The sequence below is a fragment of the Danio rerio genome, chromosome 8 (assembly GCF_049306965.1).
Source record: "Danio rerio strain Tuebingen ecotype United States chromosome 8, GRCz12tu, whole genome shotgun sequence".
Taxonomy (NCBI): domain Eukaryota; kingdom Metazoa; phylum Chordata; class Actinopteri; order Cypriniformes; family Danionidae; genus Danio; species Danio rerio.
In genome coordinates this window covers 39,767,121-39,788,835 of record NC_133183.1, presented here as the reverse complement: position 1 = coordinate 39,788,835, position 21,715 = coordinate 39,767,121, and the positions used below count along the sequence as shown (strand labels likewise).

Here is a 21,715-nt window from a genome sequence, read left to right as displayed (position 1 = left end):
GTCCGTTCATCCTATTGGCTTCTTTGGCTGAATGAATCGTTCAATGCTTTACTCAAATAAAGCGGCCTCTTGCTGCCACCTATTGGGGGTTTGCTTTTTTGTTTTCAAAAGTACTTTGACACTTTTTTAAAGGCACCTTTAAGTTCATTTTTGCACAAAAGCTCGTCTCTGTGCGTTCCAAATGGTTTGAAATTTCCTTAGCACATGGTTTTCTTGATGCGTTTGAAATTTTCAATGTAAATCCACTCGTACTTGCATTTGATCTTTATTATGCCTTAAAATCAAAACTATACTAAAGGTGTCTTATCCAAATGCAGATTTTCATTCAAAACGTTATGACAGAACCATATTACTTTACAGTGGCCCATGGATATATATATATATATATATATATATATATATGTGTGTGTGTGTGTGTGTGTGTGTGTTGCTTGTTTCTTATTTACCCATGCAGTGACTTTTAGGCATAAATACTATGTAGGCTTGCTAAAGGGTTGCATGAGAAATGTCATCATCGTGAGAGCTTGACTTTTTTTTTGTCGCTGCCTTTAGTTGTGGTGAAATGAGATGCATCATGTCGTTTATCTGTTTGTGCAGTCTGTACCTTCATTTCTGAATCGTGTGGCATCGTACTTGAAGCCAAGTCATTTAGCCCAAGGCATAGTTGTCTTAGAATGAGTAGTTTGCTGATCAAATTCCACATTTTGATGAGGCAAAACACATCTTGGATGTTTTAATTACTATTTTAGGTGAAAAACAAAACAATGAGATTTGTGTAAAATCTAAAGTTAACCAAGTCCAGCCCGCCATCTTGTCCTGCCTCTCAGTTCTCTTAAGCCTTGGGCCGGCTCTGTGAAGTGGCCTCTTTTGGGCTCATCATTGAAGACCGGACGAGCTGCAACATTTCGTTCTGCCAGGTTCTGGGAGTAGATGAGCATGTCATCGCTCTAGACTATGGTCAACTTGTGAAGTTACTCGTACACCTCCGCTCATGGCATATTACCATTAAAATGAAACTTTTCCAGCAGAATATGACGCTCTAAAAAAAAAAACTCCATCGGCACTGGTAACTATGAAAAACACGACTGAGCACTAATGGTACACTCAACAATTTACACTGACATTTGAAGGATCACCTGACATTAAAGACTGACGTAAGAACGCTGGAGGAACATCAAATTTTAACACGGAAGAGTTTTTTTTGTCTCTCTCAAATTAAAGCAATATTTCTTAATCTTGTTGTTTTTTTTTTTTTTTACTGTACAGTTGCCCCAGGTGTTTATCAGGTGTGATGCCTGCTCATCTGACCTTTGACCTCGGCACTCAACTGCTGCCAGTTTTCTTTCAATGCCATGAGATTTCTGAATTCTACATGCAGGAACCGATGCATTCCTTTTTTTTCCTTTTTTTTTTTTAAACAAAACAGATATGGCAGACACGGCCAAACATTGAAACTTTGGAGGGCATTGAGGGGAAAAAAAAGCACAATATCATCAAGGGGAATAAAAGGTTTGATCAAAGCGTGCGTTTACACACGTTCATTTAAATATGGACAAAACCAACATTGGGTTATTTTTGTTATTAGATTTAAAATGCACGGACCCTATTTGACCCAGTGTTCATATATACATATGTTTTTATGAATGAATATTTTTGCATATAAAAGATAATAAAAGACTGACTAGACAGATTAGATAGTTTAATAGACAGATTGACACGTGTAGTCATTCGTTCCTGTGTATTTGATGACTAGCTTCCAGCAGTATCTGGCTGCAGACTTGCATGCAATCTGAGACACAAAGCACTCAGCGGAGCTAGTGAGGTCACTGTGAGAGGCGGGGTTAGGGGTGCACACTCACTGACAGCCTAGATTTAGCCTGGTTTTAACCAAGCCGTCTATTAGACTTTTAACCCTTATGTATTGTTCATATTGTTCAAGTGGCTGTTTTTGCCCCCAATGACCTCCATTATAACTAAACTTGTTTTAATTGCAAAGCCATGACACCAGATAGTAACTCATTCTTTATTGTTGGTGGTTTCCCTGTTGGGATGAGATAAAATGAGTCATTTTTACTTTTGATGGTCAGTTGGCACCTTTAAACACCCCAAAAAAATGCTTGCTGGGATGGTACCAAGAGGCTGTGCTCACTTCTGGACAGAGGGGGTGTAGACTTGCAGCTAGTGCCGATAAGTGGTGCAGACGCTGAGGCTGTTCTGTATGCGAGTGTTGAGGTTTTGAAACATCAGCTGACAGCGTGTAGGTAGAGAGTAGCAGGTTCTGGGAGTAGATGAGCTTGTCACCGGTGTAGACTTTGACCGACTTGTGAAGTTACTCACAAGACCTCCGCTTATGGGACATTACCATTCAAATGAAACGTTTCCAGCAGAATATGACGCTTCAAAAAACTCCATCGGCACTGGTAACTATGAAAAACACGACTGAGCACTAATAGTGTACTCAACACTTTACACTGACATTTGAAGGATCACCTGACATTAAAGACTGAAGAACGCTGAAAAAAACCCATCAGATTTTAGCCCAGAAGAGTTTCTCTTTTCCTAAATTAAAGCAAAACTTCATGATATTGTGTTTATGAATTCATTCGTGTGTGTGTGTGTGTGTGTGTGTGTGTGTGTGTGTGTATGTGTGTGTTGCACTGCTGGAGTGAAGGTTAACCAGTCCACACAGTTCATGCGGCTATAATCTTTATTATCTTTTATTAATAAACTATGTACAATATTTACACGTCGGCTCCAGGTCTCTTGGATGAAGGTCTCTCAGCGACGTGGTCTCTTCTGGTCGCCGCGCGTCTCTGGTGAAGATGGGGAGCGGGACCGTTTCCCTCCGGCGTCCCGGACCGAAGATGCCGCACCTGCTGAGGACGAGGAGGGCAAAGGCTCGGTCTGGCAGGAGAAGGACGGCCTCTTTCTCTTCTCAGCAGCATAGGCCTCACTGAACAGATCGAGCGCAAACACACACAAGCAGACATCATGTGAGATTTGGACAAACACTAGAACATGCGGCTATGCCAAGTACAGTTTACTCACGCGTCTATGATGGGAATGACGTATCGGCCGCTGCCGTCTATCATGACTCCCTTTCGGTCTGGGTCGTCCACCTCCAACAGGAAGCTGCGGGGAATCCCTGTGCTCTTCCGGATGCGCTTGTGCGGCGCGGAGCGGCTGCCCTGTGAATTGAGGAGTGACAGTCAAACTCTGAGCAAACAATCTGACTGATGAGGACAAGAGCTCAAGTTCACAGCAACCGTGAGCTTGGAAAACCCAGTTACCACATTAGTGGGGCAGTGCCTAATGTGGTGTCCCGGGATCCCAAGCAGCCTCATGGCCTCACTAGTGAACATCAGAACCATGAGAATCAGCTCAGACATCTCTCACAAAGCAAACCTGTCAGTGTCTGAACGCTCACCTGCTGGAGTAGTAGCACAGGCTGGACTGGTACATCACCGCTTTCAGCTTGTCCTCCTCTGACGCCTTTGCCTCAGCCAGATTCTCAGTCTGTTTCACAGGCATTTGCACATTTGAATCTTTTTCACCCTCAACCCTTCAAACAATCTCAAATCTCCCTAAGAAGCTGAGTGCGTGTGCGTATATTGTGTGCTTTACATTGCTATTGTGCTATTCATTTGTTCAATACCTTCAACAACTGCTCCAGTGAGAGGAGTGAAGGATCAGCTCTAGGTGAAGGTTCACGCCAGCGTCCAGCTTGATGTCTGCAAAACAAAGGAGCTTGTGTGACTAAAACACCAGGGACAGACCAGGAGTCTTCATATAACATCTAACAGAGGACGCGTGTGCTCATTTGACAGCACTCACCCAACAAATCTTCTGTTTGAGGACTTCAGTCCCGCCGCAGGGATCCGTCTGATGATGACCGACGTGTTTTTAGGGATGAGAGCATCATCTGTGTATTCTGACAGCAAAATAAAATCAGAATCAGCACATAATTATGGAGCACGGTATACTTTGAGAGCCATTAGCCTTTTAAAACAGCCAAAACATCCCTACATGTCAGCATCAGCACCACCTTACAGCTTCCAGAAGTGTCTGATGTAACGCATCTAATGTTAGCGTAGAACAGTTGAAGTGTCTTTTCCTCAACTCACTTTCATCAGTCTGGGCGTTGCTGATCTTCAGCTGGCAGAACTTCAGCCTCTTGCTCCTCATGATCTGCCGCTTCAGCTCCCCCGCGCTGATGTTGAGGCCTTCAAACTGGAGCGAGTCGTAGGTGAGTCGACTCTGGAACCTGTAGTGAACACAAGACATACTGAACACAAACACAAAGCACAGCGTAATAAAAAGGGTCAAACCTGAGTGATGGGAACAGCAGGCGATCAATCGACGTATCCAACGATCAATAATATCGATAATCTGGAAAAATTGTCACGGAGGACGCAGAGATCAGATGCCAATCGACACAGCGAGATTCAAACAACACCCACAGGACGGTTGTCATGGATGCTGATGATGAACACGTGACGCATGCGCTGTACAACTTCCGGCAATATTATCATTACTAATATTAATTTTATTGATAGTAGTAGTAAAATCATTGCGATAAGTATAATAAAATAAACAGCAGAACAGTTGGCCATCTCTGAATAATACACAGCGACGTTTCCCTGCACGAACGATTCAGGCCTTCGCCAAGAAGACTCGGGTGAGTCGATGATTCAGGGATTGATTCAACTGTCCGTTCATCCTATTGGCTTCTTTGGCTGAATGAATCGTTCAATGCTTTACTCAAATAAAGCGGCCTCTTGCTGCCACCTATTGGGGGTTTGCTTTTTTGTTTTCAAAAGTACTTTGACACTTTTTTAAAGGCACCTTTAAGTTCATTTTTGCACAAAAGCTCGTCTCTGTGCGTTCCAAATGGTTTGAAATTTCCTTAGCACATGGTTTTCTTGATGCGTTTGAAATTTTCAATGTAAATCCACTCGTACTTGCATTTGATCTTTATTATGCCTAGTGCAGTTTTTTCACTGATCCCCACCTTGACCATTTACCTGAATTGAGTGTGTAAGTGTGTGTCGGCGCACTGCTCTATAGCGGTCCTGTAGTCGGATGGCGGTACTGCACCCTGACACACACTTGACGCAATTCACACACTCTGCCTACTGCACATGCGCAATCTCATAAGTGAATCCGACTTTAATCAACTTAATTAAGATCTATCATCAAATTATTCGAATTTTTGGGTAAGTTAGAATGTTTTTCACCATCATAATGTAATAAAATAGGTTATATGACAAATACTTATGTTGCATATTTTGACAGTTATCAGGTATAGTTAATTAAATGTTTTAACGAATTTCCTGGGTGTTTTAATCGATGTTGTTTCAAATTACGTATTAATATAACACTGATAAGACACAAACTACAGTTCGGTATGTAATTTAACTTGTTTACACGAGTAAAAGTTACTCGCGCTAATGTGCTAACGTGCTAACTGCCCGGTGCTACGTGAGTCAGAGGCCGGGGTGGAGTGCATGAGCCGCGGTCAGACAGTCACCAATCACCGGGCGGCTAAATGGATCGACGGAGGATAAAACCATTAAAAGATGCGGAGAAACACATCACCAGCTCCACTGACAAGACCCATTCACTGGAAACCGAATATATAGAAGGTTACTAAGGTATGTTTTCATAGTTCTTGTATCGTACTTTTTAAATGGTTAATTGCTTTAAACATTTAACGTTAATCCTGAAATAACACTATTATATACTATTTATACGTTAATGTAGTAATATAACGTTAGAGGTTATAATTAAAATGTGGGGCTATCTGGTCCTAGAAATGTACTTAATTTATTGTTCTATGACGTGTAGAAACGTTTTATTTTAGATAAATAATTATAATACATAAATGTTCACTGTGTGTGTTTTATTTATTTATTTGCTGTCAACTGGTAGCCTTTTACAATAAGGTTAAATTAGTTAATGCTGGTTAATGCATTTACTAACATGAACAATAAATAATACTTTATTACAGTATTTGTTCATGTTTGTTAACTTTAGTAAATGAAAATAAAGTTGTTCATTACTAGTTGAACACGCACAATGCATTAATTATTGCAATGCATTATTACTGGTACAAGCATGAATGTAGATTTGAATAATGCATTAGTAATTAGTAAATGTTAAACTGATTAATAAATGCTGTACATGCATTGTTCATTACTAGGTCATGTTAGTAAGTACATTAACTAATAAAACCTAATTGTAAAGTGTGACCTGTAAACAATCGAAGTGGAAAAAAAGTTCTTTAAAACTGTCCTAAGAAAGAAGAACAGGTGTTCAATAGTATTAGAACAACATTGAGGAAAGGTTCTGATCCACTTCAAAAGGTTTACTGTATTTATAATTCACACACAGAGAGGATGCTAATGTGAGGTTTTTGTAGTTTTTGAACCCTACACATTTCATTAAATCTTTTAGGTCAGAGTTTGCGTTGTCCACATTTATTAAAGGAAGTTTTGTGGTTGAGTACAAATGATAGAGCTTGTGGAAGCAAAGCATATATGAGATATAATAAAAATACTGTCTTTATGTTTGACTTTATATGGTAAAACAAGAACGTTCGAGGTTACAGAAGTAACCCTTCGTTCCCCGAGGAGGGGAACGGAAGTGCCATGAATGGGAGGATTCGGATCAGAAGCCGCTTATCTGGAGAGTATTGAACGGGCCAATGAATGAAATTAATTGGCAGCGTAAGCTTGCGCAGGTGTGCGACATCTGCAATTATCTCAGCATATAAGCACACCTGAAGCCAGCAGACGCCATCCTTTTAAGCTGAAGAGACTTTCAAACAGCTAAGGGACAGTCATTATGGCGACGGAATATGGCACTTCCGTTCCCCTCCTCGGGGAACGAAGGGTTACTTCTGTAACCTCGAACGTTCCCCTTCGGTTGGGGAACTTCAGTGCCATGAATGGGAGAATATGGAAAGCGCCATAATGACTGCACCTTACCAACACCCCCGATGAGGAGATAGTCAAGCAAGCGTGACACACCCACATCATGGGGGGCGCGGTCCTCCAACGTGTCCCTGGCCCTAATTTATCCTACTTCAACAGAAGTTTTACGGATTAGATATATTTTTTGGGAAGTCGTGAGCATCTAGATAATTCTAGGAAATACGACAGTACGTTGGGAAGCGTGCAATCCCGATAGGGAGGACGCTGCGGAGGCCATCCGTTACCCAAGGGGGGGATAGATGGCAGAATTTACCTATGGACTAGCCCTAAAAAGGGGGAGTACGCATAGCAAAGAGTGGTTAGCGGAGAGGGAAGACACGGGTCCGCCCAGGGGGGGGACTTAACCGTGGCGGAATAAGCATATGGGATCGCCTAGTGGGGATCACGCATAGCAGGCACCTATACCCAAAACGCGGGCTGACCAGCGGGCAGACCTACAACGTAGTGGGCCAGCAAGTGACTCCTCCGCTGAGTCAGTGCTGGGGGCCACGGAGGAATCTGCAGGGCTCACCTGACGGGGAACTTTACTGACAGATAAAAAAGGCGCACGTACCTCCGTGTTAGGGAGAATGGCGCAGTAAGCGTGTTTCAACACCCTACCGAGTTGTCTCCTCAATCACCAAAGGGTTACCTAATACCCTTGAGGAAACCGGCTCCACTCGCAGATTGTAAAACCTTGCAAATGTGTTGGGTGTCGCCCAGCCCGCAGCTCTACAGATGTCTGTTAGAGAGGCGCCGCGTGCACGCGCCCAAGAGGATGCAACGCTCCGAGTGGAGTGTGCACGTACTCCCGGGGGACACGGCTGACCTCGACTCGAATAAGCGAGTGAAATGGCATCCACAATCCAGTGGGATAATCTTTGTTTCGATACGGCACTTCCCTGCTGCCGACCGCCATAACAGACAAAGAGCTGCTCAGATGATCTAAAATTCTGAGTACGGTCCACATAAATGCGCAGAGCGCGAACTGGACAAAGTAAAGAAAGGGCTGGGTCTGCCTCCTCCGGGGGCAGCGCTTGCAGGTTCACTACCTGATCTCTAAAGGGGGTGGTAGGAACCTTGGGCACATAACCGGGGCGGGGTCTCAGGATAACGTGAGAGTAATCCGGCCCGAATTCCAGGCACGAGTCACTGACCGAAAATGCCTCCAGGTACCCGACCCTCTTGATGGAGGCCAACGCAACCAGCAGAGCTGTCTTCAGGGACAGAAATCTTAGAGATACTGATTCGAGTGGCTCAAAGGGATCGGATCGCAGACTCGTGAGAACGAGGGCGAGATCCCAAGAGGGCATGAGAGGGGGGCGAGATGGATTAATTCGCCTAGCACCCCTAAGGAACTGGATGACCAGGTTATGCTTTCCCACGGTGCCGCCAGCTACCGCGCTATGATAAGCGGAGATGGCGGCCACGTAAACCTTGAGAGTGGAGGGCGACAGCCTGCTGTCCAACTTCTCTTGAAGGAAAGAGAGCACAACACTAATCTGGCAATTTCGGGGGTCTTCTCTGTGAGAGACGCACCATTCAGTGAATAGACTCCACTTCAGGGCGTAGGCGCGCCTCGTGGAGGGGGCTCTAGCCTGAGTGATGGTATTAACCACCGCAGTCGGTAGGTTACCTAAGTCTTCCTCGCGTCTAGGGACCACACGTGGAGGTTCCAAAGATCGGGGCGAGGGTGCCAGATGGTGCCCTGTCCCTGAGAGAGTAGGTCCTCTCTCAAAGGGATCCGCCAGGGGAGGGCCGTCGCGAGGAGTGAGAGCTCTGATATCCAGGTCCGGTTGGGCCAAAGGGGCGCAACTAGCAGAACCTGTTCCTCGTCCTCCCTGACCTTGCACAGAAACTGCGCGAGCAGGCTCACTGGGGGAAACGCATACTTGCGCATGCCCCGAGGCCAGCTGTGGGCCAGTGCATCCGTGCCGAGAGAGCCCTCGGTCAGGGAAAAAAACAACTGGCAGTGAGCGTTCTCGGGGGAAGCAAACAGATCGATCTGGGCCTCCCCGAATCGCGCCCATATCAGCTGAACAGACTCGGGGTGGAGTCTCCATTCTCCAGGGCGTAACAGCTGTCGTGAGAGCGCATCGGCTGCACGATTGAGCGTGCCTGGGACGTGAATGGCGCGCAGCGATTTCAGCCGCGGGTGACTCCAGAGGAGCAGACGGCGGGCGAGCTGAGACATGCGGCGAGAGCGCATACCCCCCATGCGGTTGATATACGCCGCCGCCGCCGTACTGTCCGTCCTGACCAGCACGTGTTGCCGCTCCAGCACCGGTAAAAAGCGGTGGAGAGCGAGGAACACTGCCAACAGCTCTAGGCGATTGATATGCCAATGCAGCTGGGCACCCTTCCAGAGGCCCGCAGCCGCATGCCCGCGACACACGGCCCCCCAACCCGTGTTGGAAGCGTCTGTTGAAACAACAACATGGCTGGACGCCTGTCCTAGAGGCACACCGGCCTGTAGGAACGAGGGGTCGTTCCAAGGGCTGAGGGCGCGGCGACACAGCGCAGTAACCGAGACCCGGTGTGTGCCCGCGTGCCATGCGCATCTGGGGACCCGATCGTGAAGCCAGTGCTGAAGTGGTCTCATATGGAGCAACCCGAGCGGCGTGACGGCGGCTGCGGATGCCATATGCCCCAGGAGCCTCTGAAAGAACTTCAGTGGGACCACTAGTTGCTGTCGAGCTCCCTCAGACAGTTCAGCAACAGGCGAGCGCGTTCCTCGGAGAGGTGCGCTACCATGGTGATCGAGTCCAGCTCCATCCCGAGAAAAGAAATCCTCTGCACGGGGGCGAGTTTGCTCTTTTCTCGGTTGACCTGAAGCCCCAGTAGGCGGAGATGCCGAAGCACCTCGTCCCTGTGCATAATCAATTGCTCCCGCGAGTGGGCTAAAATCAGCCAGTCGTCGAGATAACCGAGTATGCGAATGCCCGCGAGCCGAAGGGGCGCTAGGGCACCCTCCGCGAGTTTGGTGAAGACCCGCGGAGACAGAGAGAGCCCGAAGGGGAGGACCTTGTACTGCCACGCTCGACCCTCGAACGCAAACCGCAGAAATTGGCGGTGGCGTGGAAGAATGGAGACATGGAAATACGCGTCCTTCAGGTCTATGGCTGCAAACCAATCCCGAGGACGAACGCATTGGAGAATGCGCCTCTGCGTGAGCATTCTGAACGGCAGCTTGTGCAGACAGCGGTTCAAAACGCGCAGATCTAGGATTGGCCGTGACCCACCGCTCTTTTTGGGTACGATGAAGTATGGGCTGTAAAACCCACTCTCCATCTCGGCTGGAGGAACCGGCTCGATTGCACCCTTCGCCAGGAGGGCAGCAATCTCCTCTCGCAAGACAGGGGCGGACAGGGGGTTGACCCTGGAGAAATACACGCCCGTAAACTTGGGGGGCCGTTTCGCGAACTGAATCGCGTAACCGAGTCTGATTGTGCGTATGAGCCACCGCGAGGGGCTGGCCCGCGCTAACCAGGCAGGCAGAGCCCTCGCTAATGGAGTCATCGCTACAATCGCTGACGTACCAGCGGTGGGGCAGCGCGGAGTGGGTGTGCTGATCCGGGAAGCACGAGGGTCCCGCGGAAAAGCTGGAGGAGAGCGATTCGCTCTGGCTCCGCACCCTGACTCCGGAGAGGGGGCTGGAGGGCTGAGGGAAGGGAGACCGTCCCCCCAGCGCTCGTGAGCCACTGGCGAAGCACGTAGAGTCTGCGAGCCGGAAGGCAGCGCGTCCCGGACTGGCAGAACTCGTGCAGTCACATCCAGGGAAGGGAAAAAGTGCTCTTTTACTGATGTTTTGGTGGCACTGAAAAGTACCGTTGTTATCGGGGCCCCGCCCTCCAGCGGGGAAAGAGCCAGTTTCCTCTTCTCCGGATGGCCTGTCTCAGGGACGCTTCGCGGTCCGTTTACCGGACTTAACGGCGCCCTGGGCAGGAGGGGCTGCCTGCTTTCGAGGTGAACGCCGCGCCCGCTTGGCCGGAGGCGCAGGCGGGGGCGGGGCAGCACTCGTTGGCGGGCGCCCTCGGCGAGGAACAGCGGAGGTGGATGGCTCGGCGGGCGGAGCGGGCTTACGGCCACGCCGATAGATGACATTGCCCATCGCATCCGACTGCTCTTTCACCGCCTTGAATTCCTGGGTGAATTCACCGACGGTGTCGCCGAACAGGCCAGCCTGGGATATGGGCGAGTCAAGAAAGCGAACTTTGTCAACGTCGCGCATATCGGCCAGGTTTAGCCAGAGGTGGCGTTCCTGAACCACAAGTGTGGACATCGTCCTCCCCAGCGCACACGCGGCGGACTTAGTAGTCCGAAGAGCATAGTCGGTCGCGGTGCGCAGCTCATGTAATAAGCTTGGGTTGGACCCGCCCTCGTGCAGCTCGGCCAGCGCCTGCGCTTGGTAGCGCTGGTAGGTGGCCATCGCGTGCAAAGCAGAAGCAGCCTGGCCCGCAGCCTTATAAGCTCTGGCTCCGAGGGAGGCAGACAACCTACAGGCTTTGGACGGGAGGCGGGGCAAACCCCGCCACGTAGAGGCGCCGCGCGGACAAAGATTGACCGCGATAGCGCGCTCCACTGACGGGATCGCCTCATACCCCCTGGCAGCTCCGCCGTCAAGGGCGGTGAGGGCGGAGGCACTCGCAGCACGGGCAGAGAAAGGTGCCCTCCAGGACTGCGTGAGCCTACTGTGCACTTCCGGGAAGAAGGGGACGAGAGGCTTCGAAGGCTTCGCCTTCTGGTCCTCTACGTAGCACCCATCTAGTCGGTCCGGCCGCGGAGCTGGGGGATAAACCATCTCCAACCCCACGGCCGAAGCAGCCCGGGAAAGCACGGCTAACATGTCCGCTTCAGGATCCGATTTGACAGCGCTCACCTGCCCGGAGGGGGCGAGCGGGTCCGGATCTTCGTCGGACAGTGAAAGCCCACCCTCCGATGCCGCGGAGGACATCTGATCTCCGGTGTCAGCGAGTGTGAGAGCTACCATCTGGTTAGACGGATCACTCTCACCACCCGAAGCTTGGGTGGAGCGCCGTGAGGAGCGAGAGGTCCGCGAGCCCGTGGGCGGCGGATTAGCTCCCGCTGAAACCCTCAGATCTGCCCGAGCGCCCGCTGCTTTTTTAGAACAGGAGGCAACTGGGGTGGCTCGCTCTCTTGCGAAAGTTAGCCGCGATCTTAGCTGTGCAACGGTCATGGCATCGCAATGACGACATGAACCGCCCGCGAGCACCGCATTAACATGCTGGACCCCCAAACATGCAATGCAGTGATCGTGTCCATCATCCGGAGACAGGAAACCCCCGCATCCAGAAACGCACAGTCGGAGCGCCATCCTGAAAAGGACGTGCTGCACGACTGTGTTGCTCTTTTAGGAAAGTTGCAACTATACGCACCGCTCTGGAGGACCGGACCCAAAGGACCGCAGGCAAGGGAGTAACCCAGCTCGACCGTCTGCCACCGCGAAGACCCACTCTGGACCGGGAGACACACTCGTTCGCTCTGAAGTGCTGATCAGCAAGAGGAACCCTCATCGACTCACTCAGAAAGGATCTGAAGCGAAAAGGATGGCGTCTGCTGGCTTCAGGTGTGCTTATATGCTGAGATAATTGCAGATGTCGCACACCTGCGCAAGCTTACGCTGCCAATTAATTTCATTCATTGGCCCGTTCAATACTCTCCAGATAAGCGGCTTCTGATCCGAATCCTCCCATTCATGGCACTGAAGTTCCCCAACCGAAGGGGAACAGGTGGTTAAGTGTTTTCCCCATTCAAATGTACATGTATATATTATATTCATTGTGTTTGTATTCATGCCATAGTTTAGCTTTTTATTGCTATGAGAGGGCATAATTAAAATGTTGCTTGCTCTTTTCTCTTAGTTTTGCAGCATTGATGCCGATCATGAGGACGATCTGCACCCTAACTGCACTGTCAGTAAGATCGTTGTTCAGAGAAAACCTCATTTGTGCCTTTTTGCAATCAGGGATATTTTCTTTGGAGAGGAAATAACGTTTGACTATGGCGCATGTGATTGGCCTTGGAGAAAGGTTTGACATTTTGATTACTTAATACATTAATCCTTAATACATTCAGCAAAGCTAAGAGTTTTTTAATGTTAATATAGATTAAGGGTAAATCTGTTCAAAAATAAAGAGTTTGCATCATCCATAAGAGATAATGAAATCAATCTCTTAATATCTTCTTCTTGTCTTAATGGGTAAAAAAGTTTAATTAATTGGGTAATGCTTTACTTTAAAGGGGGGTTCATAAGACTGTCATGAAAGCTTTATAGTCATGACATGACTTATATAACAAAGCTGTTTTTAAATAGCTTTCATTGAAGGATGCCCATATGACTGCAGAAGAAAACTGCTCCGACAACTCTCTGATGAGGTTTGTTTATTAGTATTATTATTATTAGTAGTAGTAGTAGTAGTAGTAGATGTTGTTGCTGTAGTAGTGCATTTAATTGTAATTATTTAACTTAGTGTGTGTCCTAATTTATGAACATATGCAATAGTGTAACATTGTGGGGACCAGAGGCATGTTAGAGAAGCTGTGAAACACACTTAGTCCTCAATACACACACAGTACGGTCTGACATAGTGGGGACCAGGAGCCCTGAGTACTACTGTCTAATTATTATTTTGTGTTTTTTATATTGACGAGAAGAAGAGAACTGCTCTGCTCCAGTAGGAGACCCACAACCCTCTGATGAGGTGTGTTTAAATTTAATAATAATAATAATTATTATTAGTAGTAGTAGAAGTAGAAGTGTGTGTCCTAATTGGTGAACGTATGCACTAGTGTAACATTGTGGGGACCAGAGGCATGTTAGAGAAACTGTGAAACACACTTAGTCCTGAATACACACTCAGTACGGTCTGACATAGTGGGGACCGGAACCCTTGAGTACTACTGTCTAACTAATATAAATTTTTTTATTTTCAGCTTATATTGAAGGATGACCATATGACAGAGGAAGAGAACTGCTCTGCTCCAGTACGTGACCCACAACTCTGATAAGGTGTGTTTAATGTTGTTGTTATTTTTATTAGTAGTAGTAGTAGTAGTAGTAGTAGTAGTAGTTGTTGTTGTAGTAGTAGTGCATTTAATTGTAATTATTTTCTTAATCAAAATCTAGAAATGAAATAGAGTGTGTGTCCTAATTGGTGAACCCATGCACTAGTGTAAAATTGTGGGGACCAGAGGCATGTTAGAGAAGCTGTGAAACACACTTAGTCCTGAATACACACAGTAAGGTCTGACATAGTGGGGACCGGGACCCTTGAGTACTGCTGTCTAACTAATATATTTTTTTTTATTTTTTTTATTCAGCTTTGCTGAAGTATGACCGTATGACAGAAGGAGAGAACTGCTCTGCTCCAGTACGTGACCCACAACTCTCTGATGAGGTGTGTTTAATGTTGTTGTTATTATTTTTATTAGTAGTAGTAGTTGTAGTAGTTGTTGATGTAGTAGTAGTAGTGCATTTAATTGTAATTATTTAACTTAATCAAAATATAGAAATGAAACAGAGTGTGTGTCCTAATGTATGAATGTATGCACTAGTGTAACATTGTGGGGACCAGAGGCATGTACCAGAGGCATGTTAGAGAAACTGTGAAACACACTTAGTCCTGAATACACACAGTAAGGTCTGACGTAGTGGGGACCGGGACCCTTGAGTACTACTGTCTAACTAATATATATATATATTTTTTTTTATTATTCAGCTTTTATTGAAGGATGGAAGGATGACCATATGACAGAGGAAGAGAACTGCTCTGCTCCAGTAGGAGACCCACAACTCTGATGAGGTGTGTGTATAATAATAATAATAACAATTATTATTATTATTATATTATTATTATTAATATTATTAGTTGTAGTAGTAATAGTAGTTGTTGTTGTAGTAGTGGTGTATTTAATTGTAATTATTTAACTTAATCAAAATATAGAAATGAAACAGAGTGTGTGTCCTAATTGGTGAACATATGCACTGACATTGTGGGGACCAGAGGCATGTTAGAGAAGCTGTGAAACACACTTAGTCCTCAATACACACACAGTACGGTCTGACATAGTGGGGACCACGACCCTTGAGTACTGCTGTCTAACTAATATATATTTTTTATATTCAGCTTTTATTGAAGGATGACCATATGACAGAGGAAGAGAACTGCTCTGCTCCAGCACGTAACTCACAACTCTGTTATTGCATATCAGATTCAACGAACCGTTTACTACGGATTTCATGTAATTTTGATAACTGTGCATTAATCAGATGTCATCAAGCTGCTGTGCCGTCAGCCAATCGTTGTATTGCTGATAATGATTTTGAGGATCGATAGATCTGTCACAACACACAGTCACAACACCTCTCAGATCAGTTTAATCTGATTCGCAAACTTTTTTGAAGAACCAAATTAGCCTAAGATGAGTTATCAAGATTAAAAGATCCAGGATCTGTAATATATTCTTAGATTATTTAAGCGAGGTCCGAAGAACAGACCCCTGGACCCTTGAGTACTACTGTCTAAATTATATTTTTCAAAATAAAAATTATAAATTATATATAAAAATATATAAAATATTTTTTATAAAATATTTATAAAATTATATATAAAATATATATTTTTAATTATATACAGTTGAAGTCAGAATTATTAGCCCCCTTGTTTATTTCTTGTGCTAAATTTCTGTTTAATGGAAAGCAGATTTTTTAAACACATTTCTAATCATAACAGTGTTAATAACTCATCTCTAATAACTGATTTATTTTCTCTTTGCCATGATGACAGTAAAAATTATTTGACTAGATATTTTTCAAGACACTTCTATACAGCTTAAAGTGACATTTAAAGGCTTCACTAAGTTAATTAGGGTAACTAGGCAAGTTATTGGAGGGATAATAATATTGACCTTAAAATGGTTCATAAAAAATTAAAACTGCTTTTATTCTAGCTGAAATAAAACAAATAAGACTTTCTCCAGAAGAAAAAAATATTATCAGAAATACTATGAAAAAATTCCCTGCTCTGTTACACATCATTTGGGAAATATTTGTAAAAAAGTTTTAAAAAGGTGGGCTGACTTCAACTGTATATACTTTCATATATATATATATCATTTCATATAACCATCATTATACAATAACTTGACTAATTACCCTAACCTGTCTAGTTAACCTAATTACCCTAGTGAAGCCTTTAAATTTCACTTTAAGCTGTATAGAAGTGTCTTAAAGAATATCTAGTCTAATATTATTTACTGTCGTCATGGCAAAGAGAAAATAAGTCCATTATTAGAAATGATTATTAGAAATAGTTATTAAAACTATTATGTTTAGAAATGTGTTGAAAAAAATCTTCTCTCCGTTAAACAGAAATTGGGGAAATAATAAACAAGCTGTCTAATAATTCAGGGGGGCTAATAATTCTGACTTCAACTGTATATAAAGAGTTTCATTGCAGAACGAGATATATCCATTTAAAAAAATGTTGGTAATTTTGACATTATTTTTCAGGACATCAACAGTCAAGTTCATTCACAATTTTTGTACATTAAACTATAACTTGAGCTCAGTGAAGGCCAGGAACACAATATTTTCAAATCCAGGATATTTTTTATTTAATTTTATGTCTATAATTAAGTAAAAAAAGACATGCCAAAATGCTACATATTAATCCAACCCACATTGTCAAACATGGAATAATATATGCAAAGATTGATTAATAATAATAAGATTCTAAGTTAGATTTGGCCAGAATGTACACAACATAACATAACATAACTTTTTTTTTTTTTTTTTTGCAAAACGCTACATCCACCTTAGGCTATATTATACTACATTAATACCATTACCAAAAGCTAGTGAATCAATGTTTTGTTTGATAAGTAAGATTAAGTTAGTTAGATAAATGACCTTTAGCTTGGTACAGAAAGAGTGGGGGGCGGCTCCTTCCACACCGCTGCAGAAAACCAAACCTGTATGATTAGAGCGGGCGGAGCTGAGTCCGTGACACAAACTTGCCTCGCTATGTCATATTTAATGAATTATTTCACTGTAATAATAATAATAGCTTATTTATTTGGTTGTGAAAAAGCTAAACCGTTTTCTCCATAACAACATGTGCCCTTTAAGTTCCTTTGTAATAAATCAACAACAACAAGAATTAATTTTAAATAATAGGTGCAACCACATAAATAAATCTTCAGATAGGCTACTCAGCTACATTTAAGAAATTATTTAAAAAATAAACTTATAAAGAACACTTGCAGACAGGTATCTTGTGATGGGGAGTAGGAAAAAAGGCGCTCCTAGGCCTTCTCTTGACATCAGCGGAGACTCGTTCCCTGCTGCATTTGTGTATTGTTGACGCAGAAGTATCTTATTCTGGTCCACTTTTGTGGCCTTTTTATAATTTTTTGTGAAGTTGAAGACTTCATCTTCTATCGCTAAATCAATGAGCAAACTCTGAGCACTTCACCGGCGATGACTCTCTTCCCAGGGGATGCTGAGCTCGCGCCGCATCCTGAACGCTCTCTAACTGTTATATCGCACTTTGTAAAGAAACTGGTCTGACGGATATTGCGTTTTGTGAAAAAAAATACGTTTTGTACTTGGCCTAAAATGTGCATTCTTAAATGTTATTAATGGCAGCAATTGACACATAGATTAAGGTACATCTGAACAGTGATTTCCAATAATAAAATCCAAATGTCAAAAAATGCCGTTTATCGCATTTTGCAACCGAACTCTTCATATGTATGTGTGTGTTATGACTGTATGACTGCAGAAGAGAACTGCTCTGTTCCCACAACTCAGTTTTTCTGGGACTTGAAAACAGACGCTCAGCAGATTTTAAAGGGGGGAATCTTGATCAAATCGTGGGTTTACACACAAACATGTAATACAGTGCCAGATTTTCTGGATGTTATATACACATTTGTATTTGCAAACATATACCATATTGTTTTAAATGATGTATTTTTGTGTGGGTTTTTACATTCAGAGAAAGTTACAGTGGATCGTGATTTTGGAGGAGGTGAAGTCCAATCTAAAAGGTAAAAATATTATTTATTTTTCTAATCAGATTTTTTCTTTTTTCAGAATGTTTATTTTTATCATGATATGTATGTGCTATGTTTGAAAACTATTTTTAAGCTACCATCACACGCTTTTACCCATTAAAAAGAACAACACAAAATCAAATAAATATTTTGGTAAGCTTTATGCAGAGAAGTCAACTCTCAGACTTGATTTTTACTTTCAGAGTCCCCTCAAGTATCATCACCATGGTACAGTGTCTGTGAAGATAGTGATGCAGACCCAGCATTCACAAAAAAGAGAGGTATGATCATTAAAGTTAATTTGTGACTGACTTGTTTTATTGTACAAGTCCAAATGCACAAGCTCATTTACATAACATGTAGGGTAAAACAGGACAGAAGCACATTACTTCCATGATGATTTCAGTACAGTTGCACTTGATGTCTCATTTCATGTTAGTTAAACAATATTGCTAAATACTTTGGAAAAATATACTAATTGCATATCTGGTTACACTTTATTTTGATAATTTACTTTACTACTACTACTAACTACAAGTAACTGCAACTACTTGTCAACTAACAGTATTAGACTGTCTGTTAGAATCAACACTGCTAATGCTCTACTAAATTTATATAAGAATTAGTCATATTGTACTAATTTTGAGCGTAACCTAACAGTCTGCTGTACTATTTACTGAGACCAATGAGAGTTGGTTTTATTGAGGTAACCTTAACTGTCAGCTAATACTCTACACTCTAAAATTAATAAAAATAAGTAAGAATAATTAAATTAGCAGTTTTTCATAATTTGTTTTTATGAAATCTGTTTGTTTCTGCTTTTGAATTGCATTATGGGATCTTGATCTTTCTTCCAACAACTTTTAATCTTAAAAAGTAAAAAAAAGTGACTTTTTGTTTGGGTTGTTGTTGTATATTATGCTACAGAAACCTTGTAATAAACTGCCGGTACATTTTCTGTTATTCTAAAGACTTATTTATCTCTATATATTATTTCTTATACATTATATTATTTCAAACTACTAAAATGTCAGTAAAAGTCACTTTGTTAAACTGTAGAGTTGAATTTTCAACATCAAAAGTGCACAGAGCAGAGATCAACATCCCATAATGCAATTCACCACCACAAAAAAACAAACAAAAAAAAAAAACACTTGTAAATCACAAAATACAGGAACTGGTAATGAACAGATATCTGTTACAGTGTAGTGTTTTGAGCTAAACTTGAGCTAACAGTCTGCTAATACTCTACTGATAATCAGATGAGCGTTAGTCTTATTGAAATACTCTAATACATAATACTTTACGGTGAGATAATTAACGTAGTTGCAGAGTTACGCATAGTTAGAAGAATGTCTAAACTGGACTATGGAATAAAGTGTAACCCCATTAACCAGTTTTGGAGTTATTAGGAAGTATTTTTAAATCCATCTCCATCTTAAGTATTTTTAATAATAGGCAAGACATATTTTTCTAGCATTTTCTATCACAATATTAAACTAACATAACAGCACATGTTGTAAAAATGACTGAACATTTATGCAACTAAAACCACTTTTTTATATTTTAACCACCCATAGGTCCCATAAAGAGAAGATCCTGGAGCAAACAGGAAGTACATGCTGTGGTGAAAGCTGAACCATTGGCTCTAAAAACCAGAGATTGGTCAGCTTTGGATTTTTATATTAAAAACTGAATCTCGGCTCTTTAGATAAAAAATCTGAATAACACTTTTATAGTAAGTATACACTATACATCATTAGTTTAGCACTAACTCTACATTAATAGACTTTAGGAAGCAGTTTATAAATACAGCTTCAAACGCTGTATTCTTGACTTGACTTAATTGTATTTTCATGCTTTGTTACTGATTCATTTTTCATTACTATATTATGTATTGCATTATTTACAAACTATTTGTATATAAGAGTAGTTGGTGGTTTTTAAGATAATTCAGAATGAGTTATTAAATGATTAATAAACTATTCAAATGAGCATTTATACATGTTATATTCAGGCATATAGTAATTGTAACCATGTGTGTTAGTAAATGCTATAATAACACAACTTCATGCAGTTTTGTGACCTAAGGACTGTTTATAGTTGATAAATCCCTTATAAATGTCAATTTAAGGCTCAGTATCTAATGAACAATAAATCTTTGCAATCTTATTTAAAAAATTCTGTAAAGTTTAAACATTGCAAAATAAAAATACAACATCATTTCAAAACAACAATTAACAATATGACAAGATTCATTTCAGTGTTTCTGTGATGTTTGCACTGTACAGTAATTTTATATTTTGATAAGATTGCAAAGATTTATTTTTCATTAGATAGTTTCATTTGTGTATCTTGAAATTAATGGAAAAAAATATATATATATATATCTTCTTTGGCCTTAGTCCCGTATGATTGCGGGGTCGGCTCTTTTTGGAACAAGGCCTTCAGTTTTAGACTTGTCCATATGATAACGACTTTTTTACACCTTCCGGCCAGCCTGTCATATGGGCCTGTCACACTCATACACTAAGGGACAATTTAGCCTTCCCAATTCACCTGTAGCATGTCTTTGGACTGTGCCTTTGCACCCGGAGGAAACCCACACGAATGCAGGGAGAACATGCAAACTTCTCACAGAAATGCCAACTGAACCGAGGTTCAAACCAGTGACCCAGCGACCTTCTTGCTGTGAGGCGACAGCACTACCTACCGCGCCACTGCTTCACCATATATATATATATATGTATATATATATATAAAGCTATAAATCACTCCCCCTTTTAATTTATTTCTTTTTTTCTGTGTAGAATATAGCTGAGATTTTAATTGTCATTTATAAGGGATTTATAAAGCATCAATAGTCCTCACTTTAGATTAGCTCACAAAACTGCATGAAGTTGAGTTAATAAAGCATTTATTATTAGACAGAGTAACCATTACTATATGCCTGATTAATAAGATATATAAATGTTGGGTAACACTATAATAACTGCACACAATGAATTATTTATGAAACATTAGCAAATAGTTAGTTGAACGTTTGTTAAGCATTAACGCTACATTAATAGACATTAGTAAGCAGTTTATAAATTATATTTATAAATATAAATTACAAATATTATTGACTTATAAGCACAATTATAATGTGCTTAATGATTGTTTTCATACTTGGTAAATAATGCAATACTTAATTTAGTAATGAAAAATACATCATTAACAAACCAGATATTTAAAAGTAGTAGGTGTTTTTTTTTTTAGATAATTCAGAATGTGCAAGTAAATGATTAATAAACTATTCAAAATAACATTGATAATTCTTATTATTCAGGCATATAATAAGTTGTTTAGTATGTTAATAAATGCTTTATGAACTCAACTTCATGCAGTTTTGTGATCTAATCTAAAGCGAGGGCTATTCATGCTTTATAAATCCATTATAAATGACAATATAAGGCTCAGTTACATTATATACAGGGAAAAAATGACTATTAATTTCTACTTATTACAAGATGCTCAAATGAAACTGTATCAAATGAAAAGTAAATCATTGCAATTTTGTCTAAATATAAAATTGCTTTACACGTAATGTATTGTTAAATTATTATATTGTTGTTTTATCAAATGATGTTGTATTTCGACACTCCTGTTATTCAGCAATG

General features: G+C 42.2%; 1 protein-coding gene and 1 long non-coding RNA gene across 5 annotated transcripts in view; one reads left to right on the top strand and one right to left on the bottom strand.

Moving 5' to 3' along the window:
* Positions 1 to 2,691: 2,691 nt before the first annotated feature.
* On the bottom strand, positions 2,692 to 5,838 carry LOC141375848 (E3 ubiquitin-protein ligase RBBP6-like). 3 transcript variants are annotated; one of them, XM_073910824.1, is made up of 7 exons: positions 4,125 to 5,753; positions 3,835 to 3,931; positions 3,656 to 3,731; positions 3,428 to 3,516; positions 3,291 to 3,351; positions 3,049 to 3,188; positions 2,692 to 2,953 (listed from the first exon to the last, which is right to left on the bottom strand). In XM_073910824.1, the coding sequence occupies exons 1-7, from the start codon at positions 4,282 to 4,284 to the stop codon at positions 2,779 to 2,781; spliced, it is 798 nt and encodes a 265-aa protein (XP_073766925.1). In that variant the 5' UTR covers positions 4,285 to 5,753; the 3' UTR covers positions 2,692 to 2,778. The 3 variants fall into 3 exon arrangements, with proteins under 3 accessions (XP_073766925.1, XP_073766927.1, XP_073766926.1); XM_073910826.1 differs by having other exon boundaries at positions 4,027 to 4,465; XM_073910825.1 differs by lacking the exon at positions 3,291 to 3,351 and having other exon boundaries at positions 4,125 to 5,838.
* The window catches only part of LOC110438822 (uncharacterized), a 54,609-nt gene continuing 37,997 nt past the window's right edge, over positions 5,104 to 21,715 (top strand). The window contains exons 1-12 of one of the 2 annotated variants that reach the window (XR_012384653.1): positions 5,104 to 5,216; positions 5,487 to 5,654; positions 12,857 to 13,024; positions 13,309 to 13,370; positions 13,650 to 13,696; positions 13,929 to 14,004; positions 14,316 to 14,392; positions 14,714 to 14,797; positions 15,122 to 15,176; positions 17,996 to 18,047; positions 18,257 to 18,334; positions 19,634 to 19,791. This is a non-coding gene — a long non-coding RNA (uncharacterized lncRNA). Of the gene's footprint in view, positions 5,217 to 5,486; positions 5,655 to 12,856; positions 13,025 to 13,308; positions 13,371 to 13,649; positions 13,697 to 13,928; positions 14,005 to 14,315; positions 14,393 to 14,713; positions 14,798 to 15,121; positions 15,177 to 17,995; positions 18,048 to 18,256; positions 18,335 to 19,633; positions 20,422 to 21,715 lie in introns of those variants that run through there. The other variant, XR_012384654.1, reaches the window with a different exon arrangement.